This window comes from Antrostomus carolinensis, unplaced genomic scaffold (genome assembly GCF_000700745.2).
Source record: "Antrostomus carolinensis isolate BGI_N321 unplaced genomic scaffold, ASM70074v2 scaffold14721, whole genome shotgun sequence".
NCBI lineage: Eukaryota > Metazoa > Chordata > Aves > Caprimulgiformes > Caprimulgidae > Antrostomus > Antrostomus carolinensis.
In genome coordinates this window covers 1-19,254 of record NW_010292340.1, presented here as the reverse complement: position 1 = coordinate 19,254, position 19,254 = coordinate 1, and the positions used below count along the sequence as shown (strand labels likewise).

At 36.5% G+C, this 19,254-nt stretch overlaps 1 protein-coding gene across 1 annotated transcript in view; it reads right to left on the bottom strand.

Annotated features, from left to right (window-relative positions):
- The window catches only part of MDFIC (MyoD family inhibitor domain containing), a 47,225-nt gene extending 28,052 nt beyond the window's left edge, over window positions 1-19,173 (bottom strand). Inside the window, exons 1-2 of the mRNA XM_010176932.2 lie at window positions 19,083-19,173; window positions 7,974-8,105 (exon numbers count right to left, since the gene is read on the bottom strand). Coding sequence (XP_010175234.1) covers window positions 7,974-8,105; window positions 19,083-19,173 — 223 coding nt within the window. The remainder of the gene's footprint in view (window positions 1-7,973; window positions 8,106-19,082) is intronic.
- Between the last annotated feature and the right edge of the window lie 81 nt (window positions 19,174-19,254).

The window sequence follows — 19,254 nt, the reverse complement described above, 5'->3', positions numbered from 1 at the left end:
AAAAGGTATTTTTTGTGTTTTGTAAAAAAAAAATTTTTTTTTTTTTTTTTTTTTTTTTTTTTTTTTTTTTTTTTTTTTTAGGGAAAACAAAAAACTACCACCACAACAACACGTAAATAGGTCATAGGCTCCTGGAAAGGTACTTGGGGCTACTTTTGCACTGCAGATACTACCAGAATGCAGAACAACTAAGTAACATTCAGACCTTTCTTTCCTCTAGATAACTATTAAAAGAAGAAAAATGTTTAACCATCACCTTTTTATCAGTAAATACAAAATTCAAAAAATAAAAAGCTATTTTGGCTGTCTAAATTTTGAAGAACTTATTTAATCATTTTGATGTACACACAATATACAGTACTACTTTTCAGCTGTATAAGCTTACTCCAGGAGTTCCACACACATGGCAGTAAATATAGAATAAAATTTAAAAAGATAAAAATTAAGAGAACTTTTCCCATGGTTTAAGTTCAAGACATTTTTCCAAGAAAACAGGTTCCTAAAAGGACAACTGGCATGACTATACTTTCATGCACTTTGTAGTTTGGCATTTTCTTTGCTAAATATGGCTAACTGAATACCATTAGTACTGAAAATAGCAGACTGAAACCACACTGACTCATTGGTTTTGTAGTATAATATTTTACACAGAATGCAGTCAGAGTTTCATTACTCTTCCTCTTTAAGGAGCCAGTATAAATATACTGTAATTTTTCCCCTATATGAGGAACTAATCAGGAAAAGAATATAAATATTCTTTCGCATCTAGGCATAACAGCACATTAATTCTGAGACAGTACCAATACAATAAATGAAAATATTCTGAAATTAAGATACAATTTACTTCAGGCTCAAACACAGCAAGCACGGTAATCTTCATGTTACTTGAAGAATTTCACCTTTGTCTGGTACTGATGATTACTGCCATCCAAACTTCCTCAGCCTCAGACCATAAATTCAGATGAGAGTCAGAAGCAAGGTAAAACAGAAAATGAAAGGCTCCAGGTAATTCTGGCTACTAGTGATATGCAGAATACACGCATCTATCTTATGGTCATCTGGTGCAGTTTAAAGTTGTCACTGAAGTTTGACTACTGTTCTGTAAGTGAGTCAAGGACAGCAAGTTTATTTCTCCACATGGAGTCACCAGAGAGTATACAAATTCCTCACCTATCGCAGGCCTTCATTAACTGCATTGCTTCAAACCATTCAACAGACTGGAAGTGGAGAGGCTACACAGAAAACATCTGCAACCCCCAGCAGCTCTGTTTACAAGTAAGGGACTACTAACTTCAGCAACACTTGGGTCTTTCCATAGGAGTTCTGTAAACACTGAAGACCCAATCTTAAATTCTGAAGACTCTAACTGTAAGGATATCTCTATCTGTGAAAATGCCTCTCTGCCCAGGAGAGGATTAAATTGAATGAAAATTAAATTTTTCATTAAATTAATTAAAATTAAATGAAAATGCTATGGTTGTGCAACAATGAGGTGTGAAACTCCTTGGCTGTAAAATTGTATCTGCTGAGAGGTTTGATCCCAGAAATTCCTAGAGGAAATCAAAATGGCAAGAAGACCAACACACTTCCAGCAAGAAAAGGCCTATCTTTCTGCCCAACTTCCAGGTGGAGACTAGAAAGAGTGCATCACCATTATCCATTAAAAAAGGGGAGAGGGAAATCTAAACAACTCCAGCTGAATCATCAAGACTCAGGTGAACGGCAGTGAACATGAGCTCCAGTTGCATATGTGGCGCACCAGCTGCAAACTCTGATTAGTTTATTTGGAGTACTGAAAATGTTTGGTCTTTTGGTATGCTGATAGCAGCAGCTTCTGATTTCTCATGTGTATTTCTCAGCTTACTGCAAGAGCACTATTATTCATTCTTCTCAGCTTCAACTCATGCACCATCACCAGGAGTAAATCCATGGGTCTTTCACAGGCCCTTGTGTACTTCTGATGCACAAAATATTGGCCTTCCTTCGAGCCAACTAAATTCCGCATTTTTGTTAAACAGTGTAATTTTCACTACTACCTTCATGAGATGTTTTATCTTGACTGGCATGAATACTCTGAATAGGCTGTACAACATGCTTACTTAAGTTTTTTTTCCAGTTTATATAATCAAAGTCATATTTCACTACTTAGTAGCTGAAAACTTGCCATAGTGTAACCCCAGTACACAGCTATGAAGAAAAATAACTCTTTCTTTTTTCCCAGCCAAAACCAGTACAAAACTATTATAATAAATTACATTTTACCTCCTGTGTTGTGCTAAGGAAACTAGTTGATGCACATTATTTTTAAATAATGTTTTTAAAAATTCAGGCTTTGTCAGCCATCTTAAACCTGGTTGGGAAGATGTAAAAAACACATCAGGCTCCTCAGTAGGCATCAGAGGAATTTTTGAGGACTTTTGGAACAGAAGTAGTAAGAGATCTGCCAGGTTATGGGAAGAAACAGAAGAAACACAGGCCGGGTGTCTGCTGGGGAGAGGATCAGAAAATGTCTCTGGGAGAGGAGTTCTCAGGGAGGTCCTTCACACCTCCATTCCTTCTTGTGGCCAGATTCCTCAAAGATTTCTCATTTATGAACTGATTAAAGTTTTGTTCATTCATAGGCTTATACGTTTTTTCACAGTCAGATGAAGCAAATACCTGGGTATATTTGGAACACTGTAGACAAATCACTTATTTCATAGACTCATAGAATGGTTAGGGTTGGAAGGGACCTTAAAGATCATCTAGTTCCAAGCCCCCTGCCATCAGCAGGGACACCTTCCACTAGACCAGGTTGCTCAAAGCCTCATCCAGCCTGGCCTTAAACACTTCCAGGGAGGGGGCATCTACAACTTCCTTGGGCAACCTGTTCCAGTGTCTGACCACCCTCACAGTGAAGAACTTTTTCCTAATATCTAATCTAAACCTACCCTCTTTCAGTTTAAACCCATTTCCCCTTGTTTTGTCATTAACTGCCCTTAATTTAAGTAAAATAATACACTTTCAGACTCAGTATAGATTTTGAATAATTTCCATTAATCTATCTGCACAATTTCTGTACTCACACACTCAGTTACACTGCAAGAAGACTATCTGTCATAGTTTCTAGCTTTGAAGAGAACCATTAAGATTATCTCAAGCGCTTTGCACTATTTTTTAGACAGAATAAACACAGTCATTTGAAATCATAGTAATTGTCAGATGACCATATAAATTAGCCAAGAAAAGGTATTTGGATTAATAGCAAACAAAAAAGAACGCTTCTAGCAGCAGATGATCTTCTTCTTGGGAAAAAAGTCCCAAACCCAAACTGCATAATTTAAACTATGGTAATCATCCACTTAGCCAGTAGGAAAAGGGAATCTCCAGATGTTAAAATTAAATAAATAGGCATCTAAAGTAAAAATGTCAACATAAAAATGAAGAAAACAGAAAGATAAAAAATATCTAGGTTTCTATTTCAAACAAAATGCAATAAAGAAGAATCTAGTAAATTAAATAGGCACAAGAACATGCAAAATTGTTTAATCCCCACAGAGCTAAATGAAGCATCCCTTTCTCTGAGGAACCACTCTTATCAGGAGGGTGTTTCAAGGAGGAGAAAGAGGCAATTGAAGCTAGGAAATGATGGATAGCAATGACCTTTCTATCTATAAAAGATGGCCATATTTTAGGTATTTAATCTTGAGAATTGGATTATTATTAATCAATTATTCATTACAATTTGAATCTATGGTAGGTGTTTTTTGTTTTCTTAAATATCACATAGCTAAGGTCTTGCTTGAGAACTGGAAAGGAGATTAAATCTTCACAAGCAAATAGTTTTAAAGACTGGCATTTTCTTCCCTCCTAAACGTTCCTTCCTCTACATAACAGCATACATTGATAACTTAGTACCCTCTGTAAAAATTCAGTCTAAATATTCTGAAATGCAACTTTATAGCCTTTTTTTTTTTTTTTTTTTTTTTAAGAGTAGAAAAAAAACACCCAACCTTTCCCAAAGAACAAAGCCAGGCATTGTAGTAATGCGGAGCAGCAAAACCACCTATAGCCACAGGTTACCATGCTGTGTTTTTCACTCTTTCTCACTTGACAAAGGTGAGTGATAACAGAAGCAGAACATCTCCATTACAGGTCACCAGATCATACAATGAAAATAAGCAGAAAGTGTTTGCAGATATTTAAAATGCACTGCTAAAGAAGAAGGAAAAGCAGATGGAGCTATGTTAAGACTAACTTCTGTTGAAAAGCAGAACCTCTACAGCCTGAAATAAAATACAAAACATGTGCACATCTGTGAAGAGAAAGGAATAGGTCTTAATATTGCTTTGCGGAAAACCCGAGTTGAAGAATATAGGGTTATCCCAATATGGGGGAACTGCTATGGAAAAGAGACTCTCCCTTACTCAGGTTCTAAAACTGAGGGATATGGATAGCAGTGGCAACCTTGTGAAGAGTAAAGCAAAACTGACACACCTAAAACCACCAAATATCTGGTAGTTCTTCCTAAGTACTCTGTTAAAAAATTTAGACCTTATTTCTAGTATAAGTGAACTTCCAGACATTATATCTAGTTCTCCCTTTGTCTGCTAAGTGAAGAACTGTCTTACCAAATTTCTGCTCATTGCAGTATCATTCTCCTTAGGGATGAGACAAGGCCCTCTTTACTCCCCTTGTTAACACAAAACAGATTGAACTCCAGTAGTTTTTCCACAATAAGGCATGTTTTCAACTACTCCAGTCATTCCCGAGATATTTGTGGTTCTCCCCTGACCCTTCTCCAACTGAACGCAGTATTCCAGTAACAGTTATGGAAGTGCATTAACAATTAATACAGAAAGGTAATATAACCATTTTCTTCTTATTTAGCTCTCCCTTGTTTATGTGTCAAGTGTTATGTTTATGTGTCAGTAAACAGTAACCTTCTGAAGCAGTGGTACACTGGAAGCTAATATTCCTCTACCATAACTCTCAAGCTCTTTTCAAAATCAATTAATTCCTTGCTTGAATCTTCCCATAAGATTAGCCATTTACCCAGGATATTATGAAAGTTTTCATTTGAGGGAGGCGCCCCGGTGGGGAAGGGGGAAATCTCATCATCTAGAGATTTAAAAAAAGGGGACTTTCAAGGACTGCAAGGGCAGGGTGAACTGATAACCTCTTACTGTGGAAAACGGGGGCAGCATTTTAGTTTATTAGTGTTGCCTGGTAAACTGAGTTCAAAAGTGCAAATGGGAAATCATACATAACGAAGTCATTACAGAGTCTCTAACACTGGACTTCGTTGTTGGTGTGCCAATAAAACTGACTGATTAATCTACTTCCATATAACAGCAGGATAAAACAGCTGCAAACAAGGAGAACCTTGGAAATCAAATGCTGGAAACATTTATAAAGTGAAAACTAAGGCTAACACAAATGGAGTATGTATCAGCTGTGGGGGTGGAAAACAATCTGCATGGGAAAAAAAAGAAACTGAATCATAAGGATAATGGTGAATAGTTAATATCTCAGAAAATGACAGTATGCCCTGTCTAAAACAATTTGGTAGACCATAATTATCAAAACACTTTTTTTTTTTCTAACCTCAAGTTTCTTTCAATATAAAATATTCTGCAAACTTTAGTCTAGTGGGGTAATAGATCTGGTTGAATCACAGTCATTCTGATCTATAACACTTGTTATTTAATATTAAATACCTAAGTAATGTTTGTGATAAACAAGCTTTTCTGTGCTCTACTTTTTCTATTTTTCAAACTTCAGTTACTAGGTAGATCAAGTTTTAAAATTTTTGCAAGCTAGAAGAAGAACTTGTAATTGAGCCAAACACTGTTCCTCAATTTTTTTTAAATAGAACAAACTTCCCTACTAGCCACATTGCACCTCTCCCTCCCCCCCCCCCCCCCCCACCCCCCACACATTTCCCCGCCCTGCCCCAAAAAAAGAAGAAAACAAAGCTGCTTTAATTTCACCATTTTTGTTTCTTCAAGACTTTAGCAGTAGGAACAGTAAAGGTTAAAAAATCACATTAATTTGAAGCAAAGAGAGGACTGCAGCACAGCAGCTACTGAATCATGTCTCACAATAAAACTACTAGTATACAAAACTCTATTAAGACTAGGAGTTTTAGAAACTTCCGGCTTTCACCTAAACTTTTCACAAAGTCAAAGGTGAAACTACCAGTGACTCCAGGAGCACAGTTACACACACTGGAGCAGTGCATCATACATATACATACGTATCTCAGAATTTTATCCTATCTTTACCCTTTTTCCTGTTACTTTTTTAATTCAGATAACCCTCCCATCAGAGACATATAACCACATATAACTGTCAAGTCACTTTACCCTTCCTTCATTCCCAGGGACTTGCATAATATGCTGCAATTTCTACTATGTGTTGAAAAATTTACCTTTTCTTCTCCCACTTTTCCAGTGCAGCTGCTACAGAATGTCCTTGCAGTTAACACATTAGAGGATGCACAGCACTACCCTACTGTCCTTGGGTAGTTCAGGCATGCTGCTAACTGCTACCAAATAAATCTGCTTTCCCATGAGCCTGGCCATCAGGAAGTCTCTATGAAGAGGGAATGAGGAGGCGGCCACTCCAAAAGCAGCAGATGCCATAGTCACCTTTCTATGTCCTCAACACAAGCACAAAGCTATTACTTGTGCAGGGGCATTCAGGTCTAAAATAATGATCTTCTGGAATTAGGTAAACTCTCAAATTGTGAAGGAAAATTCTTTATCTTTATAGCCCCCTAAGAATTATTTTTAAATTGTCAAATAAATACCTGACATGCTAAATTCAAGTTTTCCTTTAAAGGATCTAGATAACTATTCAATACATTAAGTAGGTAAGTATTTACTGGGATTCATTATTTAGAAAATATTATTAACTAAGGTTTGAAAAGAACTTCAAACGCTAACACAAAGTTCAGGGAGGTTAATTGTATAGATAAGATTTTTTAAAAAACAACCAAAAAAAATAGAAAGAAACAGATAACTCCAGAGAAAATCACCAGTTATAGCAACAGCAGGTTCCAAAACATGAATGTACCCCGCTGTGTACTGTGTAGTATGTGTGCAGTGTAGAAACAGACTGACCCTATGCGTGTGGTCAGACAACAATCTTGGAGAGCTGGAGAAACACTCAGCATTTAGTCCATTTGCTTTCTGAATATACCCTATAATTAGAGAACAGTTTCTCATGCTGCCCTTCCCTTGAGTAACGAACATTCAAGCATCCACAGAATTTCGAAGTAGTAGCTCTGGCAGTTGACAGAAATATTTTTGCCTCAGGAGGGTGTGGATGATCTTTTGGACAGCATATGATCTTCAATTCAAGAAAGAACAATAGGAATAATCTTGCATACCTTTTTATGTTTTAAAGCACCCGACATAGACTAGGAATGTGGACTTGTAAAAACTATTAAAAAAAAACCCCAAAACAACAAAATTCCATAGCACTTAAGGCCTAAAACCTTGTCTTACCGCATTCTTCTAGTTTTGAAAGGACTAGCTAATTTAGGATTCAAACCTCTTTATAAACTTACATTTTACCAGTACTCAGTATGTGGAAGCAACTACTCTCAGCATAGTTTACTATGCCACTTTAATGTATAACCTGAGAAATCAAAGGCGACAACACCTAACACAGTTGCATACTGCAGCTCATGTGCTTGCTAAATATACAGATCCCATTATGAACGGTAAAAGAATGTAACATTAAGGCATCAAAATGTGGATGCTACAGAGATCTGTACTACATTGCACTACTCAAATCACACCTTTCTTTGAACTTGTTGCTCATGCATGCTGACACAAGTCATTCTGGGAAAGAAACTCAGTAGACATGCATTACAGTTGAAACACAATTGCATTTGACACACATTTAACTGAGTCAACAGGCAGTATCCCGTTACCCTGCGAAAGCAAGCCTAAATGGCAGCAATTTGTTCTGGAAATACTTACTTCTGATGAGGTCACCATCAGTGCGATTTCCCCAGACAGACTGGTCTTGTATCTCTGGTTGTATGCTTTGGTTACTGGAAGGCTCTTTTATGTCTTTATCTCCTGCCACAGTATTCTCTTGGTCAGTTTTTTCTATGTCAAAAGAAATTTTAAGAAATTAGTCTCTATGGCACTTTTCCTCTATGCGAGCAAAACTCATCTTTGAAAATTAAAAACAAGAGAGCATAAAATATAAATTTTCTTAGCAGCTCACATAGTTTCCTTAGAAATAATACCTAATAAAGTTGATTTTCAATTTGTTTTCTTGTCTGGATCAAAATAATTGCTCTTTAAGAAAGTCCTTTAGACATATTGTGTTTAATCATGCAAAATAATACTCAGCAGTTTTTGTAACAACAAGTTACGGTTGAGTTTGTCTATATTTAGTTACCTTCCACAAAATTTTCATGTAAAAATTTGAATCACTTTGTCACACAAAAAAAACATTATTATTTGCCCATGTACATGTGATTATGGCCTACAAAAGCCACAAAAAATCCACAGAAGTCTCTATTATTTACAATTGAATGTATAATTAAAGGCAAATATTGTTGAAACTTCAAAACTCACTAGTACAGACATCCAGAAAATTTATTATAAAATATTTTTCGTTTAAAAAATACCCCTTTAAAAGCCATTCCTGAATAAAAGTCAATGTTTAGCCTATGATAGAGGCAAAAATTATTTATTCTCTCCAAGTATACACAAGATGCAGGGAAATTTCCATGGTACGGTCATTTAAGGGATTCTTAGGCTTATTTCACAAGATAGCAGATCCTGTTGTTTTGATGATTTTGCCAGTTAACACATGTAGATCTACATTTTCTCAAACCAAGGTAAGTGACAGCTTTAATTTTCGCTGTGACTTATGTTTTAATAGTCAAATTCACACACACAGATCTTTCTGTTCTTGATTGCTACAGGTTTTTCCTACTGGCATTAAAGGAAACTTTCCAAATCTGGAATCACTTTTTTCATTATATACAGTGACAGGCTATCAGTTTATATCACTTACTAGCTAGAGCTATAAAACACTAAATATTTTCAGTCTTGAGTATTTTTTGAGTATACATACAACATTTAATATTTACAGTAAATCTAAACGAGCAACTGTTGAAAAGTCTGTCAGGTCTACTTATTTGTTTCAAACAAGAACGTGTTTATAAACCACTTATCACGATGTAATGACACCATATCCTCTAGTAAAGCAATGATTCCAGTCCTGGGACACAGAAAAATCACTTATTGCTACTGCAACATAATAAAGGTTAGTTTCTTTATGTAACTAACAGCAGTTTGATTTTAAATCCTAACTTTCTGCCTTTGTTATCCACCCTATTAAACTGAGGCATTGAACATCACTCAAAATAATATATGCCACACTGTATGTATAGTAGCATGTGCCTTCAAGCACTGCTGCTCCCCTTCTATTAATTTCCACCTCTGAAATGTCTGACCCAGCTACCTCTGTGGTACTTATCTCTCAGCCCTCCCTTCCATCACCATTTCTTCAACAACTTGTCAATATTTCCTCAAGCCCAACCTGAGATGAACTGTTTCAGTTTCAGATTTTTTCAACCCTTTTGACAGACATTAGACACAAATTATTTCTACCTGATATCTATCAGATGCAAATCTGACTGTATTGAAGTATAATGATTTTGCCTGTGCAGTTAGGTATTAGGTGCAAACATGTTTCAAAAGTGTTTGAAAAATGCCCTGAAACAGACTGAATGAAAATAAGTAGTGTCCTGGAGAAAGCTAGTGTATAAGCACTCTGCTTTACACATAGAGTAAGCTTAAATGAACTATTTTAAGATATTTTGCTGTTAAATTACTTTGCTGCAGTAACAACACCAAGATAACAACAATATCTACCCAGCAGTGGTAGTACAGAACTGCAGTTTCTCTATACAATTTTCTTACATAGGATACGACTTTGCAGAGCCCTACTATTTCATGTAGTAAACAATGAACAGCTCTAGGGAAACATTAATGTTAATATTATGGGGCCATCAGTGTTCTAGATTACACTTTTATCTAAGAAATCTGAAGGAGTGCAGAATACTATCAGTCATCATTATTCACAGGGATTTAGTTTTCATTCTTCTGCTTGGTTTTGGTTCAATATTTTTTTCTCTTTTTTTACTATGTAGGTTGTATATGTATTTTTCATGTTTACTTATATTACTCCAGCTATATATAGTAAATGGACAGTCAAACCATGTAAATGATATTAACAGATATCAAGAAAGATATAAGAGGCACTATTAAAAAGAAAAAACAAACAAACAGAAAACCAACAGTGTTGCAATTGAACACCAAACAATTCTGATGGGAAGTTTACAAAAATTAAACAATTAACACTGAGTATCTGCTCTTTGGTCTATTGAACTTACATGAAGACCTCCCCATGAACGTGCATAACACAAACCTACACCACTGAACGTTTTTTGGTATCTTACGCTGCACTCTAGAACTGCCAGCTGGAGCTGCCCATCTCCTGGCAGATGCTGCTCTGTGGTGTGGTGGGCTGATCCCAGACAGCAGCTAAGGACCACACAGTCACTCCTTCCCTCCCCAGCCCCCAGTGGAACAAGGGGAGAGAACAGAAAGAGCAAAAGTGAGGAAACTCATGGGTCAAGATATAGTTTAACAAGTGAAGAAAAGAGGAATTAAAAACAAAACAAGTGATGCTGAAGCAATCACTTGCCACTTTCCACAAGTAAACCAATGACCAAGCAAGTCTCTAAGCAATGGCTACCTCCCCCAAAACCTCCTCCCCTAAGTTTTGATTGCTGAGCATGACATTATATGGCATGGAATATCTCTCTGGTCATTTGAGAAAAAGCAGACCTTAAGCTCTGTTTAAGGTTTTTTCATACATCCCTTCCAATGCATCAGAACACTGAAAAGAGACAAACACTGGAGTCCTGATTAACTAGGTTTTTTTCTTGAATGTGCACCAGGTCTAAGTTTTAGTACAAAGGATTTTCTTGATTATTCCCTTACAATAAACAGCTGATGATGGGATCATAACATTTTTTAATTTATTCTACAGATGTAACTACAACATACTAACTACAACCAATCACACAGGAAGACAGCTTCAAGAACACTCTTGACGGAATCTGTTTTGTTGATTATTTTTGTGTTGAATGCATAAGAATAGTGTTAAAGAGTAGTTTATGAGTCAGTAAAAATTGACACAAAGACCTTAATCTTCTCTGATGTGCCATGCTTGTGGCAGAGCAGCTTTAATAAAGCCTATAGCTGGCACAAATACTAATGGCTGGATCTGGCCATAGACAGGTATGGCTTTTTTTTACTGCATCTTCAAATAAATTATAATACTTCTGTTTTAATCAAGCTTAACCTTAAGAATTTTTATGTAATACTTCCTGCGTATTTTTGCTTTTGCTTCCTTTAGTACATCCTTCCACTTTCATGTGACTTCCAAAACTGGCAAGAAGAAAAAGAGAGGTTCTTCCTAGGAGTTCAAATAATGGAGAGAAGAGACTCATTATGTTCTGCATCTGGCAGTGCTGAGGTAGAAATCCAATCTCTCTTCAAAACCACAGTAAGTTATTCTAGGTCATGTCACAAAAGCAACACAGTCCTCTTACCTACCACAGTTCAGCCCCGAGACCAGCAACCTGTGTGACTGTACCTCTCCTAAACCAACAGTAGTCCCTGGGCTGACTAACCCTGGGGGACTAACCCTAGCCAAAAGCCCCACGGGAGCAATGCCCACACAGAATACCCTGTGATTTATCCTGAAGGTAAGCACGGGCACAAACTCCACTTGTGTAGAGATTAATGCAAGTTTAAGTTTTAAATAAGGAAGGGATACAGCACGCTGGCAAAATACAGAATTGAGATGGGTAACAGCCATCATACCTATATTATAGACAACTAGTAAGCTACTTTGTGAAAAAAATGAAAATTTTAATCACATCTCAACATCACTGTTTCATTAAGTGAACAATGTGAACTCCTAATTTTTTGTCATTTGGATTTATTAATGAATATATAAGTCACTTTTAAGCTACATACATTCATTTCACCATAATCTTGTTATATTAATCTTTTAAATTACACAGCAATACATGTATTTCATAAAATCAAAATCTGTTTTCACCATTGAGACTATTGTAATATTGATTGTTAACACCTGTTTTTAGTTTGGAGTATGTGCCTCTGGTTACACACATTTCTTTGCAACATGACAAATAGATTTTACAAGATTCCACCAACATAATAGTGTCAGCAGTCTGAGTCAGTAACAAGGCTACTATTACAATAGCCCTATCGAAAAGACCAGTCCTGTCTTCTATGCCTTTCTAAAGTTGCTAGGATATAGATCTAACTAATCCCTGAAAATTCCTTAGATCATCCCACTGAAGTATCCCTCTTTTCAGAGCTACATTTAGTCTACCTTTGTCTATAACAGAGTGTGGACATGAAATGAATACACAAAAGTGATAAGAGAATACAAAAAAGATAGGTAATGGATGTACACTTGCAGGACACACCTCAAAGAGCTCAAGTCTTTGACAAATAACCAACTTTTCTTCTCCAAGTGCTCGTCCATTTGTACATTTGCACTCCAGCTACCCCCACACACTCCACTAGGTCTCTTGAGTTTACTCAGAAATGGGTCTCAGTGTGTTCAAATGTGGCACCGTACCTTAATGCATCAGTAATCGTGATATATTCAATCTCTGAACATGCAAAAAAAATGGAAACACACGCCCACATTAGGTGGATTCCACATCCTCAGAGCGTGATTGGCAGCTGATTTCTATTCATTAGGTGACACATAAGCCTATATACTGACTCAGCCATCTCTTTCAAGCACGTGAACTGTAAGATTGCTTGAGTAGCAACAGGACAAACTGGACTTGAGAAACAGGTTTAGAGTTTGTCTATTGACACGGGGACACTGTGGATGTAAAATGAGTTAAAAATCCTGTTGCTGCAACAATAGGCGGCTTTGTTGCTGACACATTCATTTTCTGTTAACCAACAGCAAGGTGGACTGCACCAAGTAACAAGTAAAGCAAAAGCAACTTCTAGGAAAGGCTTCTGGAAACCTGAGTGCACCATGCTCATCAAGGAGGGACAAGCAAAATGGACTGGCACAGTGGTGTCACTGTGAGCTTCAAAAATGCAGACTCAGGAACAGTCCAACAGTTTTACTGTTTAAGGTGGAGGAATGATGGAAGCAGAGGGCAAAGCCTACTTAGGCACCTAAACTTGACCCAGCTGCTGGGATGTAAACATGAATCCTCAGAAGGCCTAAATTAACTCTGCCTGAACAAGCAGATACAGATTTAAACGTACATGTGCAAAGCTCAAACCATCACAAATGGAATTTTGTCCTTCAAAGCAAAGAGAAACTACAAAAATTAAAAAAGAAAAAAACCAACAAAACACAAAACCAAAACAAACACAAAATTAGATCTATGACGAACAACAAAGTTGAAGAATGTTTCCAAACTGAAAGATAACAAAACAGTTCTCTGTCTCAAGCTTAAAGCAGTTGGGAGGGATTGAAGGGCATGTGGCAAGGATTTCTAATGCTTCCTTTGTTCATTAATATCCCTGCTGGCAAGGAACCACTGAGGATGCTATTTCCTACTGAAAATTCCACTGTTCACAACAATAACACAAAGGAACCACAATAATACCAGGTTTCACAATGCAACCATTAACACTAACACCCACCAGCTACTTCATGAAATGCCTAAAACTTTTGGGCAGTTCACATCACAAGTTCCACTGTGCTATTCATGTAAAAGAATGCCTATTCCAGTCTATGATTTGCCTAAAACAATCCCATATCATTAATGACTGGTAGTACAATCTAATTAATAATGAAGATCCAGAAATTATGGAGGTGGATGCCTCCATTTAGATGTTTGATTGTTTTAAAACTAAAATAACTAATTTGTTTTTATTTCATTTCCTTGGCTTTCACTTAAATGTCTCATTGCAACCTCTAATGGTCTCAAAAATGCCACTGAAAAAAAATCAGTCTCTTAAAATTAGAGCAATTCAACTGAACTTCTTGGAAAGCTCTTACACAGAATTTTCCAGGTGCAAGCTATGGAACAACTATAAACATACTACAAGTTTGACAGCACTGGACAAATTTTAGTCGTGATAAATTAAAAATAAATAGCAACATGCAAATAAGTACTCTGTACTATTAAAAGCATTAAGAAATTCAAATACATAAATGAAAACTACTTTTCACAAATAATCACACTAATTGTCCTGCAGTCAGTTATAAATTTATATCATTCATACAATAATGTTTCATGTGTGCACAATCACAGAAGTGCTAAGCAATACTTAGTGGCTATGGCTGTATTAGCAACGGCATGGGCCAATAAAAGTGGGTCTGTGAAGTGAAAAGAGTTGATTTTAAGGACAAATTCCTCATTATACATGTTCCAGGGGCTTTCTACTTCGGACTAGCTCTCAGATTTCATCTCAAAGACTGAAGGCTTATTAGTGGCTGGAATGCATTAGGCACATTCCTGTAGTGCATCTTTCAGTTTGTTTTGTCCAAAAGGAATCCGGTCCAGGTCACTCCCCAGGATCACTCCACAGTGCAAACCAAAGTGGGGGCAAACAGGAGATTCTCTTCCAAAGTGCATTGTTGATCCAAATGAAAACACTAGCATAACACACTCATTGCTGATGCTACTCATTAGGAAAAACCAAGTGTTTAAAACAAAGAAATTTAACTTCTGAGGGCCTGGAATGGAATTTTAGAAGATTTTTTCTGATTTAAAATTAGCCTATGAGATACAAAAGTATTTCAAATTTGATGCAAGACTTTTACAGTCAACCCTATGAAATACAAGTGTATCACACCCATGTGGACATGAATCACTTTACTGGAACGGCATGCACATGAAACTGAAAGCAGAAGTATATTTTTATGACAAACCAGAGTTAGACACTTAGAAAGTTTTAGGTATTTTAGTCAGTACCGACAGACAGCAACAAAACAAATTAACACACATTCACTCAACACTTGTCAGATTGCAAGTGGGAACACAAATACAGAGGAAATATTTGGTAAATTTGAGCAATCTGAGCACACTGGTTAGCGTTAAAATAAAAAAAAACATTACTCATAACACTGAGGCACTGCTGGTAAAGTGACGATAGTAGTTGTCGTTGCCTCAAGAACGTCCGAACATTTCCCGCAGTAGGCCTTCTGTCACCTCATCTCATCTAGCCAGCATGTTCCCTTGGTGTTCCTCATCACAAAAGCAGTTAAGCACAGAAAACATGAAGAGGTTTGAATCACATTCTTGAAAAGGAGCACTTGCTTTTTGTACTTTACTGAACTGAAGTATTAGTTGCTGAATATGACTTCTTCAGACACCAAATCAGAACTGCATCTCCATCCAGCAACAGTGAGATGATTTGTACCAGAGAAAATGGTCACTTACAGAACTTGATCCTTAATATTTCTATTCGATTTCTCCATCCTCCTCCCCCATCACATTTAAAAAAAAAATATTCTAGTGGATTTCCACCATCTAAAGAGTTATTAGAAATTTCTTATAGTTGAAGTGCAATTATCAGTCTCAATTTCGTAACAGCTTTTTTATTATTATTTTATTTTCTTTTTAAATTGGTAAAGCTAAGTATTATTCACTTTTAATCTAGGTTACATCAAGCTACCAACAAGCAAAGGTAGGTAAAAGCATTCCAAATACTTTATAGATGACAGTCCTACATTTTCTAAAATGCAGCCTGATTCTCTAAATATAGTCCTGTGTTCATTAAATTTCTCTCTTGTATTCCATGGTTTATTCAAATGCAGAGGATTTAATGAAAAAAAGTCTACTCTTAGTCCAGGCCATAATCACAACACGACCTGTAACATATGAAACACTTCCTTTAAAGCAGAGAGGTTAATGGTCACTAATTGTCACATTCCTTGCTTAGGAACATTATTTTGGTACCTACCAGTGGAGGAAATACTTGAACACAACCAGACTGGAAGTGGTCTGAGCATAGAGATGAAACTATTCACTAACTACATTACACAGCACACAGGTAGAGGTAGTCAAAATTTGATTCCAAGGCCTGTGGAGCTACAGGAGAAGGGTGATGCCATGGCCAGCATGTTGAACAAGGTTGCATGAGTAGAGTTCCACTTTTGGAAGCATGTGCCAAAGATTAACTAGACGTTTGTAGAGATTAGGTTAAACTTTTCATCCTGCAGTTTGTACCTTAGAGCAGCAGACTACACTGGCACAGATAACAGTTTAAAGACTGAAATAGAGTATTGACATTGCCACAAAAGAAGACGCTATGGTTTCATTTGCTCTCCCTCATACCACATTAATTGTGGAGGGGCAAAGTCCAATAATCTCACTAATATTTATGCATTAATAAAAAATGAACTAACAAGGAAGAACAGTGATGGGGGAGATGTGGAGAGAGCATGTTGGTTAAAGTAACACACAAAAAATTATTTTAGGTTGTGAAAGCCAGAGCATGCCACATCTGTAGGCCAAACTATGTCTCTACTCACAGTTTTCACCATGTCCACAACTGACATACATCCCTGCAATCTGACTAAACTTTATTACTTTTTATTACTAGTTTTTAATTAGGCTGTGGGATAGCTATTTGTTAAATATTTTGTTAAAGCTTCAATTGAAGTTTCTTTTCCTTTCATGGAAAAATACAATTCAGCTTCAGCCTCTGAATGTATATGATAGCAAGCAAAAGGAGCACTTCAAATATCTGCTTTTGATGATACCTCCCAGAGCTACAGAAGAGAAGTTTGTTCTCAGGATATAAGGTATCTATACCAATTAAACAAATATAGAAAAAAAAAAATATTAAAGTATGCTGTTACCAATCAAAAATTCTTTCCCAATTAATAATTCATAATACATCCAATATAAGCCATTTTTTTCCAATTAAAGAATCTTTATTCCTAGGTGGAAATAGATTTCAAGTATCTCACTGTAAATATACAGAGTCATCACATACATATGATGAGGTGAATCTAAGTGAAGTAGTAATTATTCCAAATTATTGCAGATTTTTCCAAATACCTCTAGCCTATTTCCAAAAATAATATGTATTTCAACCACAGCTTTTAAAATTATCACCAAATTCTACAAATCAGTGTACTTTTGGATGTCCTGGGGGTAGTACAGAAAGAGTAGGGGGTGTTGAAAATCCCAGACATACTATCTTAGATCTTCAGTCCTGGAATATCTGGACTACCTTACCCTGTAACCACACATTGCAAAGCTGACAACAGAAATGCTGGAATATAGACTGGAAATGTTATGAACTCACCTCTTCCTCTTTCCACCCCCATTTCCCCAACAGACTTAGGCTAGAAAAAAGCAACAAATATCCACAGTTATCCTTAGATCTAAGTTTATTAGAATAAAAATTACGAGTTCTGTAAAAAAACAGCCCGGTCTTTCTGTGAACTATACATATGCTTTAAAATTGAGTGTGTGCATTCAAAGGTATGGCGAACGAGCAAACCTGAAGCAATATATTACACTAGTTTGTACCTTACTGATCCCTAAGAAAGTAACTTCATAAACCTCCACCTCAAAAGCTATGAGCTGTATTTGTGCCATTCAGAATTTCTGCACATAACTTGTCCATGTCAGATCAGTATTTGTTTCCTTACTTTTCATAAAAAGAAGAGCATGTATTTAAAATTTAAAAAAAATAGAATCACCTAAGACTTTATTTCATAGCAAAAACTCAATTTAAAATGATACTGTAAGAATGAGACCACTTTCCAGACCAGTTAGTTCACTGACTTACAACTTCAGTAACTTTGATGTATGGCCTACATGTAACCAGTGTGGCCACTTGATCACATGACAGATAAAAACAACATTTTTTGGCAAAAACATTATTTTAGCAGTTGAATTCTGCATGCTTGATCTTCTGTATCTAATCTTTTTTTTTTTTTTTTTTTTTTTTTTACTGTTTAGAAGTTATGAGTCATTCTCTAGGACAAAAAAAAAAACCAAAAAACAAACCAAACAACAACAATAAGATAAGTATAAGCCAATTAAATATGTCTCCCTGCCAGAACATTTTTTACTTTGCTATGGATACTTTCTGGTTTCTCAAATGAATCTTCAGCTTTGATTTCACACAGCTATTGATTTTCCAAGTTAGAAAAACAAGCCTGCATCTTTAAACCACAGTTGCCCAACTGTGTTAGCAGGCTCTGCTCCAGTTAACCAGTTATGAATAAAGTTACAGTTTTTGAACAAGCTTATTTGTCTGTTCTTCAGAGATTTTTTAAACTCCTGTCAGAATTATGGAAAACAAAGTTGTAACTATAAACAACAACAACAACAAAGTGCCTCATGTTCACAGACCAGGACTCAGGAGGCAAACAAACCTCCCTATTGTGAGGATAACCTGCAATACACCTTGTCAAACTTTCCTACATGAAAGTGATCAGAATACCAATGTATTTTGTGCAAATAAGACATAACTTAAAGAATTTCTCTTTAAGAGTAATGAACTTTTAAACAACCTTTTGAACAACTGATAGGAAACAAGGTAATACTCTCAGAAACTGTTTTTAGATGCAGCATCAGAGAGTAATCTAAGAAAAAAAAAAAAAACTGCAAAGTGACCTCCAACCTGAACAACGGCTCCAGCTCCTGGATCAACTTTTCTCAATTTCCTGCAAGACCTGGAAGGAGAGCTTTACAGGAAGAGCTTCTAAACACAAACACACAGCTGAGAAATAAGAAAGTGATTTTTAGGGAGCAGCATCTGCCTCTGAATGACTGCAGTTTTTCAAGTACTGAGAACCAGTGCTGACATCAGTGCCCTTTTTTTTTATTATTTTTATTTTCTATATAGGAATCTCTGGTTAAAACAATAAAGAGGTGGAAGTGAAAGTGTTACGGAGGGGAGGGTCGGGGGGGAGGGGAGAGAGAAGAAGGGTTAAAACCTGCAAACAAATCAGTAAATGTATCATTCAAATAAAGGGCGCAACAATTACAGTGAAACTTTAAAGCAACTCACCTCGAGGGAGAGAGATCAAAGAGCTGTTTTCAGCCGGAGCTTGCTCTGGCCCTTCAGGCCCCGGAGGAAGAGGTTCTCTCACTTGGGACATCTGCCAGCTCTCTCACCGAGCAGTAAAGAGCCTGCACCCCCCTCCAACAAAACTAACACGCCACCCTGAAGGAGCAAGCAA